Raw genomic sequence first — 10,079 nt, 5'->3', positions numbered from 1 at the left:
CGAGGTGGACCTGGGCAGGCAAGAGCTGCCTGCTGCTGGCGCTCCTGACCGTGGCCTACGTGCTGGTGGAACTCTCGGTCTCCACGCTTCCATGCCGCCCCGGGAGCGGGCCTGGCCTGGGAGCGGGGGCCGAGGCAGCTCCCGGACCCCGGGGCCGGGGCAGAAGATCTGTCCCGGCCGCTGTACGAGAAGCCGCCCGCCGACCCCCAGGCCCCGGGGGAGTGGGGCAAAGCCAGCCACCTCCAGCTGAGCGAGGCCGAACGGAAGCAGCAGGAGGAACTCATTGAGAGATATGCCATCAACATCTACCTCAGCGACAGGATCTCCCTGCACCGCCACATCGAGGACAAGAGGATGCCCGAGTGCAGGTCCAAGGCGTTCCACTACCGGCGGCTGCCCACCACCTCCGTGATCATCGCCTTCTACAACGAGGCCTGGTCCACGCTGCTCCGCACCATCCACAGCGTGTTGGAGACCTCGCCCGCGGTCCTCCTGAAGGAGATCATCTTGGTGGATGACCTGAGCGACCGCGTGTATTTGAAGGCGCAGCTCGAAACGTACATCAGCAACCTCGAGAGAGTCCGCCTGATCCGGACCAACAAGCGGGAGGGCTTGGTCCGGGCCCGCCTGATCGGGGCCACGTTTGCCACGGGGGACGTGCTCACCTTCCTGGACTGCCACTGTGAGTGTAACTCGGGTTGGTTGGAACCCCTTTTGGAAAGGATCGGCGAGGACGAAACGGCCGTGGTTTGTCCCGTGATAGACACCATTGATTGGAACACTTTCGAATTCTATATGCAGACCGGGGAGCCCATGATTGGTGGGTTTGACTGGCGTCTGACGTTCCAGTGGCACTCTGTCCCCAAACATGAGCGGGACAGGTGGAAATCGAGAATCGAGCCCATCAGGTCGCCCACCATGGCCGGGGGACTGTTTGCTGTCAGCAAGAAGTATTTTGAGTACCTTGGGACGTATGACACTGGGATGGAAGTGTGGGGAGGTGAAAACCTGGAGCTGTCTTTCAGGGTGTGGCAGTGCGGAGGGAAGCTGGAGATCCACCCGTGTTCCCACGTGGGCCACGTGTTCCCTAAGCGGGCTCCCTATGCGCGGCCCAATTTCCTACAGAACACTGCTCGGGCGGCGGAAGTGTGGATGGATGAGTACAAGGAGCACTTCTACAATCGAAACCCTCCGGCCAGGAAAGAAGCCTACGGAGATATTTCTGAAAGAAAGCTACTACGAGAACGGCTGAAGTGCAAGAGCTTTGACTGGTATTTGAAAAACGTGTTTTCAAACTTACACGTTCCAGAGGATAGGCCAGGCTGGCACGGAGCTGTTCGCAGTATGGGGATCTCTTCTGAATGTTTAGATTATAATGCTCCTGACAACAACCCCACAGGTGCTAACCTTTCACTGTTTGGATGCCATGGTCAAGGGGGCAATCAATTCTTTGAATACACTTCAAACAAAGAAATCAGGTTTAATTCTGTGACAGAGTTATGTGCAGAGGTTCCTGAGCAAAAAAATCACGTAGGGATGCAAAATTGTCCAAAAGATGGGTTCCCTGTGCCAGCAAACATTATTTGGCATTTTAAAGAAGATGGAACCATTTTTCATCCTCACTCAGGACTCTGTCTTAGTGCTTATCGGACACCTGAGGGCCGACCTGATGTGCAGATGAGAACTTGTGATGCTCTGGATAAAAATCAAATCTGGAAGTTTGAGAACTAAAAGAGTACAGCAGCACTTTGTATATTCAGAAAGTCAAAGAGCCTCAGTGGAGATTATATTTTATCAGAAATCACCCAGTGGTCATCTATGAGAGGGCTGTATAACCTGTGGTTCATCTTGGCATAGAACACAAACTGATGTGCAGAGAGCTGCTGTTTCACGTTTGAAAGTGCCTTACTTAGAGGTTGTTTTATTTCAGAGCTCTGTCAATATGGTTTCTTCTCCTTAAAGAAGTTGACTGTGAATTGAGATACACAAAACATTTAGGTGCCAGATGATATTACAGACTCTAAAAGTCCCAAGTAAAATAAGAGATGATTTTTGTTGATGGGTGAGTTCACTGCACTTCCCCCCCCCCCGCCCCCCCTTTTTTTTTTACAAACTCTTAAATGTGCAGTTTGAGCTAAAGCTGTTTTGATTATACATAGAATTTGGATTTCTTTAGCCAACACATTAACTTTTAGGGTTTGTTTATTTTTCCTAATTTTTAAAAATGAAATGGAAATCAAAGAAAGTTGATTTTAAGGAGAAAGGCCTGGTTTGGATATGTGTGTCATTAGAAGAGGGAATTAGTTTGAATGTGAGTTTGGAGGTCTTTTTTTTTTTTTTTTTACATATAGACATCTCAGAAAAATATACCCACATTTGAATGAAATGGGGAGATCTTTACATTCCACACTTTGTAAACTTGAGCTATTGGACTTAACTGATCTATAGTGATACCTCAGATAGCTTTGATTTCATAACCTGTCCTGTCTGTGAACTTGTTTGTGTGTTAGGGCATTTTCTGATTGCACTTCCTTAAGTTATGAATGTACTAGAGAGGGACTTACTCAGAATACTGTACTTCTTCCCTTTGTTAATGCTTAATCACTTAAAGTAAATACAATTGAGGCCTCTCTGAAGTTAAACCCAACTGTGTTTATTGAAATGTGTGAAACCGAAAGTGGGTCCTGTTTTGCAAAGGCTGTGGAACTCTTCTGTGAGTTCTTGCTGCTTAGGGCATTTCAGGATTAATCTTAAGAAGATAAGGAAAGAAGCCTGTCTTGACAATGGTGAATGCTGCTTCCAGCTTATTTCCACTTGAGCCTTGCACTTAGGCAGCTTTCCGAAAATGGGAAAATGACTGAGTGAATGAATGAATGGCTCAGCCCAGGAATGTGACTGGTCAAGTCATTTGACCAAATGACTCAGTTTGGCCCTCACTTTCCTGATCTGTAAAATGTGGATGCTGGATTAGATCGATCCTGAAGATCTCTTCCAGCTCTGAAATGTTATGATTATACATTATATCCATCTCAATTTCAATCATTGTGCAATCTTTACAACACTTTTTCTCTCTCCACTTTTAACATAGGTAATGTTTTTGAGCAACGTTCAGTCCAGTTATGAAGCTGGGAAAAAGAAGTGGTTTTATGTGAGCTGAGCTCATGTGCTGCAGTGGTTTATTTTTGGATTGAGTGGAAAGTTGTTGTATTCATTTCATTGTGACAATTGTTGAACCAATTTTTGTTTTTATCTTTAATCTTTCAAACTGTAAGTAATCTTTTGGGGCAAGGATGTAAATATTTCCCAAACTAAATAATTGAAGAAGTAAACATACTTGAACAAAAGTATTTTTACTGGTTTTATTGCAATGTTATATCTAGAAATCTACATTTAGAATTAAATCTCAATTCACTTTGGCCTAGATTTTTGAAAAATACATGCTTGATAAAGAATTAATCTACAGCCCTTATATGAAAAGTTGTTTTCAGTGTCTACTTAATGACCTAGCAACTTTGCAAAATCTGAATTTAAGAAAAAATTTTAGGATAGTTATTTCAAAAAGTAAAATTGCTCGGTGTCTTGAATATTTTTATTTTTATTTTGCTTCTTAAAATGAAAATGTGTTATTAACTTTCTGTAAGTTATCTGGCAACCTTAAAGTTTATCAAAGAATTGCCCAGATCCCATGTGCAATTGTGCATGGCCCTGGGTATAATTTAAAGAGGACTTATCATAGTGCTCTGAATTTTACAAAAGGGTTGACTGACAACAGATATTCTCCTAAACCCACCCTCTCCCCATGCTCTGTCTGCCTTTTTTTAATTATTAAGTTACCTTTTCTTTTTTAATTTATTGTTATTATTATTCTTAGCCCCCTATCAAATGGGAGAACTAAAATTGATATATTCTGGAAGTACATACTGGAATTATTTTTTTCTAGTATCTTGCTGCTCATGTCAAGAGGGAAAGGGAGCATTAAAAAGTAGAGTAGTACTTAATTCTTTATTTACTTTTGGTCTAAATTTCAGGGCTTTTTGGAAGAAATTTTAGGCTAGTGCTTTATTTACATCAATAATTTGGAAGAGTTAGGTTGTTCATTCCTTACAATTCTGTACATAACTGAAGAATGAGACTTTCACTTTTCATGAATAGGCATTTCCAATTTAATTAAAAAAACACACTATAAAACTGCAAACAAAATATATTTGGATGCCCTACTTCTAATTTATTGGTACCAAAGCTCTCTTGTTGGGGGCAATTAAGAGTTGACCTTTTAAGTTAATTTATATGCTTAATAATAACAACGTTAGTAAAATATTTGCTAAACAAGTTTCAACTTTAAATGGCCAGTCACTATGTCATTTAGTATATGAGTCTCTGAATAGTTAGACCATCTAACTAGGCAATTTTATAAGTCATTAAAAAAAAAAAGATAAGCTAGTCATATGCAGGATCTCTATAACTCAAAGTAACTTGCTAATAAAAGAAAATTTGTATTCATTATATGTTGGCAAATCAAGCATTTCTAGATTGAAGACAAGGTTATTTTTAAGTTGTATAGTCATAGTTGATTTAGGATCTCAATTTGAATTGATAGAACAGTTCTCACTTGTTTGTCTTTTTGAGTTCCTGTTTTAAGAATATTTTTAAATGAGCACAAAGAATGTTGAGATTCAGCCAGGCATGGTTGAGCGTCGACCTATGAACCAGGAGGTCCCGGTTCACTTCCCAGTAAGGGCACATGCCCAGATTTCGGGCTCAGTCCCCAGTGGGGTGCATGTAGGAGGCAGCTGATCAATGATTCTCTCTCATTTATGTTTCTATCTCTCTCTCCCTCTCCCTTCTTCTCTGAAATCAATAAAAGTATATTTTTTAAAAAAGAATGTTGAAGTTCAGATTAATCTGTTTTGAATGATGAATTTTTTTCTGTGTGATGAGCAGTTTCCATCCTTTTTTCCCCCTTTGTTAATGTATTTGCAATATTGATTAAGACAAAATAAAATGTGTGCCTAATTATTTTTGCAAATGGATTTTGATTGTTATTTTAGTCTGTGGGATCACTGTTCCTGTGTACACGTTTGTTGGTGGTACAGAAGTAAGTTAAGCTTGTAATTCTTTAACTTAATTGGGAATGCAGACAGTAGACTATAAAAAAGTCAAGTTTTCTATATTATTTTGCAAAGTGTCATAAACCAGCAAGTATTCTGAAATGGTGGTAGCACTATTTATGCATTAACTACTCAAACAAACTGGGAATAATTAGGGATCTCTGGGACCCACTGAGGTTATAAAAGAAAGCAAGTGGGCACCTGTGCACATTAGCACTAATTTCACAGCCCTGGGCTAAAAAAAAAAAAAAAAAAAAAAAAAAGGCCTATAAACCCCGTTATGTCACACTTTCTCAACCTTCTCTCTCTCATCATCCTGTCCTTATGGGCAATTCCTGTCCAACAGTAGCATCTCTTCTTTAGTGATCCCTGCCTAACACCCTGCCCTCCTGCCTCCACCCAGCCTGACACACTGCTGAGAACTACTAGCCTAAGAATTGAGCTTTATGCATCAGGAGTCTTATAGCCACATTGAAGATATGTATAGTTGAGCTAAACATATTTTCACTGATCTCTTGTATTTTATACTGTTTAAAAAGTTGCTATAAATGCGTGTGTTATAATCTTGCTTTCTTATGAGGTGGCTACAACCCTGTGCAAATCATTTCATGTCTCTATATTAGTTTCATAAATATGAAAAACAAACGGGAAAATCTGTAGAGATAATACATTAGTGGTTGCCAGAAACTGGGGAAGGGAGGAATAGCAAATGATTGCTAATGAGCATGGTTTTTTGCGTTGTTGTTTTTTTTTTGGGGGGGGGGGGCGGGGGGCGGAAAGTGGTGGTGATGAGAATGTTCTGGAATTAGATAGTGACAGTGGTGGTACAACTTTGGGCAAAACACTGAATTGTACACTTTAAAAGGGGGAATTTACAGTATGTAAATTATGTCTCAATTTAAAAAATAAACTAAAGGGTAAAAAAGAGGCTGGAGAATTTCATGTGTCCTAGAAAAATATTTCTCTTTTCTGAGTCCCTCTGTGCACACTAGATTTTAAAACAGGCCAGCAGTATTTATTATTAATACTTGAATCATTTTGTGATTTAGTAAAATTGAGAACCTTATATATAATGTGAATCTCCCAGTTAAGTATTAGGCTGCAGTAGGAAATCAGTTGTTATTGGAGTTTTTCCTAAAATTCAGAAAAACCTCAATTAATCCTTTAGAACAGTAGGTAGAGATTATTATAAAAGGTGAATGAGTTCCCGAGGTATACAGTCTGTTCCTGGCAGAATTGAGTAGAGAAAGAACTTGCTAGTAATCCGGTACTGCTTTTCCTTTTTACCCAGCTTGGCCATTCTATCAGGCTGGCCTGGGAGAGAGATCTGCTGCAGGCCTCATGTCCTCAGCTGTCTGGTGACCCTTCTAACCCATTTATTTGTACTTATCTAATCCTGTTCAAAGGGGAATGGGAGGTGCTGTTTTCACTCAGTACTCCTTTATTTAGTTATTGCCACTGTGCCAGGTGCTGGCCCACGCTTGGGTATAGGAAAGGAAGTTAACAAAGCAGGTGTGCCAGAAGTGGTATGAAGAATTCACAGTCCAGTGATAAGAGACAAAGAATAACAAGCAAACACACAAATTATATGCAGGTTCAACTTGGAAACAGGAAAATTAATTGAATGCTGTGAAGAAAAGGAACAAAATGCTTTGAGGGATGATAACTGTGACAACATAAGTGTACAGGTCAAAAAACACTTCTCTGTGGAAGTTAGATTTAAGTCAAGACCTAAAGGAGGAGTTAGCGAGGCAGACTAGAGAGCGTGGTATGGAATAGCATTTAGCAGAAGGATGGGAAAGAGCTTGTCCTCAATCAAGGAACTAAAAGGCAGCCAGCATGGGTAAAGCCGTGCACCAAGAAAGAGAGCTTTGGGAGATGAAGTTGCTGGGAGAGGCAAAGGCAGCTTGGGTAAGGCCTTGGAAGCTAGGAGGTTATAGTGGGTTAAATGATGGCCCTCCAAAAGATATGCCTATGTACTAATCCCCAGAACCTGTAAATGTGACAGTATCTACACTAATAAAAGAAACATGCAAATTGGTGTCACTCTGCTACACCCACCAGCCAATCAGAATGACTATCCAAATTAACCCAACAAAGATGGCGGTTAATTTGCATACACAGGCACGGAGCAAAGACTGAAGGCTCCAGCCAGAGTGAAGACTGAAGACTGAAGACTGAAGACTGAAGAGGCTTGGCTTCTCTGTTGCGGCCGGACCAAAGGCCTGGGTCCCGGGTGCCGGAGGAAAACCGGTGCCGGCAGCCAGGGGAAGGAAGGCCTATTGCGCGAATCTTCGTACAATGGACTTCTAGTTTATAAATAAAGGTCTTTGCAAATGCAATTAAGTTAAGGATCTTGAGAAGAAATAATCTAGAATGACCTGGGTGGGCCCTAAGTCCAATGATTAGTGTTCTTATAAGACACAAACGAAGGAGATAAGAGAAAGCCACATGAGATAGAGAATTGGAGTGATTGAGCCACAAGCCAGGGAGATCCCGAAGGCACCAGAAGCTGGAAGAGGCAAGGAATCTCTAGTCTTTAGAGCAGGGTGGGGAACCTTTTTTCTGCCAAGGGCCATTTGGATATTTATAACATTTGTAGGCCATACAAAATTATCAACTTAAAAAATTAGCCTGCTGTATTTGGTCAAACATTTAATTAACTCACCCCTAATGCGTTGGCAGGGCCAGACCAAATGTTTTTGCACGTCTTATGAGGCCCATGAGCTGGACGTTCCCACCCCAGCTTTAGAGGGAGTGTGATACTGCCAGCACCTTGATTTTAGACTTCCAGTCTCTAGAACTGTGAGAGAATAAATTTCTGTTGTTTTAAGCCTCCAAATTTTTGGTAATGTGTTATGGCAGCCTCAGGAAACTAAGAGGCCATTTTTTAGGATTTTTTTCTGAGAGTTGTGGGAAGCCGTTGAGAGTTTTAAGTAAGGGAATAACATGATCTGATTTATACATCAGATCATTGTGGCTACCATGGGGAGACTGAACTATTAGCAGAGAAATTAAGAGCTGTTATAGTAATATCAGCAGGAGATGATGGTAGTTTTAGTCAAAAATGGTGATCTTGAAAGTAAAGAGGTGGTCTGGGAAAGAAAGAGATTTGGGAGTTATTAGCATACAGATGGTATTTAAAGTCATGGGAATAGATAAAGTCACCTGGGAAGAACATAAAGCAATGAGGGCAAATGGCCCATATCTGAGTCCAGAAGATCTCCAACCTTTAGATCAGAAGAGGAAATAACAACAAAATCTAAGAAGGAATAATCAGAAAGATAGGAAGGAAAGCCATTATAGTAGGTTATCATGAAAGCTAGGGTCTAGAATAGGGTAAAAATGTTGAAGAGAATGTAGAAGATATCAAATAGTCATTATTGAGCACTACTGGGCAGTGTAGAAGTTCATATGAAATTAGTGATCATGAATTTACAGTGTTCCCAATCTGGGGTTGTGTCTAGCATTTCTCACTGGCACAGATATAGTCTCAGAAAAAGGCAGAATGATTGGGATTTTGCCAGGCTAGCCTGAAGGAAGGCAGGGTAGTCAAGGGATTAAATGTATGTGTAAGAGGGGAATTGTAATTGGATAGTTAAACGAAGATGGTGAAAAGAGTCTTAATGGAGAACATAGATCAATGGATGAGACTTCGGATGAGGTGAACAAGTGACCTCTAAGAAAAGCCAAGTTGTCAGAAGGTATGTCAAGTTTCAGGTGGTGATGAGATGTGTTCAGGTTCTGCTGGTGACAAGATCCAGGGTGTGAGCACAGAATAGATGATGGAGGAGGCAAAGAAAGCCTCATTATGCCCTTGGTCTGAAATGTTCTTCACCATCTCACTCTTTGCTTGACTGGCTCCTTCTTACCCTTCATACCCCCACTTAAAAATGCCACTGATCACTCCATTTGAAGTGAGTATTCTGCCCCACACAAAATTCTCATTATGACTTCCTACTTTATCTTCCTACTTGCTTGTTTGTTTTCCTCTTCTCCATGTGAATATAAGCTCAGATTTTGGCTATTTTGTTACTTAGCACTTCCCCTGACCTACCCACAATGCCTTACATGTCATAGGGGTGAGATATCTGTTGAATCTTCCCTATAATAATAAAAGTGTAATATGCTAATTAGGCTGGCCATCCTTCTGGACAACCTTCAGAGCCAGGGCTGCTGCCTCGGCCCTCGGAGCCCCTTGCATGAATTTTGTGCATCAGGCCTCTAGTGAACTAATAATATCGAGTGTTGGAATGGAGAGGAAGACTGTCCTGCAGTAGGTGAGGTGTGAAAGAGAAAATAGTTGTTGCTTGAAAGGGTTTCGGCAATCTTGGTGTCACCAAGCAAGGTTAAGGTTTAAGTAGTTAAGGACAAGGAGGGTCTAGTGGTAAATTTTGGGAAGGAGAGAAGGTATGGTGTCAAGTTCAGCTAAGGAGATACCTAGAGCATTATGGCAGTGAGAGTACATGATCATTGATGACCAGCGGGGCTTAAGGCTTAAACTTCTGGTCATGATTGGAGAAAACAGAACATGAAGCATGATGGATTTTAAAAAAAAGTTTTGTCTTTAAATTAGAGTTGACACACAAAGTTATATTAGTTTCAGGTGTACAGCATAGTGATTAGATATGTATATACCTTACATAATATTACAGTATTATTGGCAATATTCCCTTAACTGTATTTTACATGATTAATTTCTTCTTGATAGCCTTTTCTGGGTTTCACAGGATAGGTTGAGATGTGATCAGAGGAGAGAGGGGAGAGGGGATGGGAGAAAGCAATATCTGTGAAGTGTTATCATCCCTTTTTGTGGATGCAGAAGCTGAGAGTTCAGTAACTTTCCTGAAGCTGTGGAGCAAATGAACAGCAGGGCCTGGCTGAGCCTGGTCTGGAGCCAGACTCTGGGGGCACGCTCAAGTATACAAACATTAGAAGAGTTTAGAAGTATTTTCACATAGTTTTCAGAAT

At 41.2% G+C, this 10,079-nt stretch overlaps 1 protein-coding gene across 4 annotated transcripts in view; it reads left to right on the top strand.

The window, feature by feature from the left end:
- The first annotated feature begins 6 nt into the window (after positions 1-6).
- The window catches only part of POC1B (POC1 centriolar protein B), a 95,134-nt gene continuing 85,061 nt past the window's right edge, over positions 7-10,079 (top strand). For all 4 annotated transcript variants that reach the window (XM_023749787.1, XM_023749789.1, XM_014451482.2 and 1 more), the window contains exon 1: positions 7-1,399. In XM_023749787.1, the coding sequence (XP_023605555.1) occupies positions 355-1,399 (1,045 nt within the window). In that variant the 5' untranslated portion in view covers positions 7-354. The remainder of the gene's footprint in view (positions 1,400-10,079) is intronic.

Source organism: Myotis lucifugus, unplaced genomic scaffold (genome assembly GCF_000147115.1).
Source record: "Myotis lucifugus unplaced genomic scaffold, Myoluc2.0 scaffold_9, whole genome shotgun sequence".
In the NCBI taxonomy this organism is placed as follows: Eukaryota; Metazoa; Chordata; class Mammalia; order Chiroptera; family Vespertilionidae; genus Myotis; species Myotis lucifugus.
The sequence above is the reverse complement of the archived record's forward strand: the minus strand, read 5'-3'. Positions and strand labels throughout refer to the sequence as shown.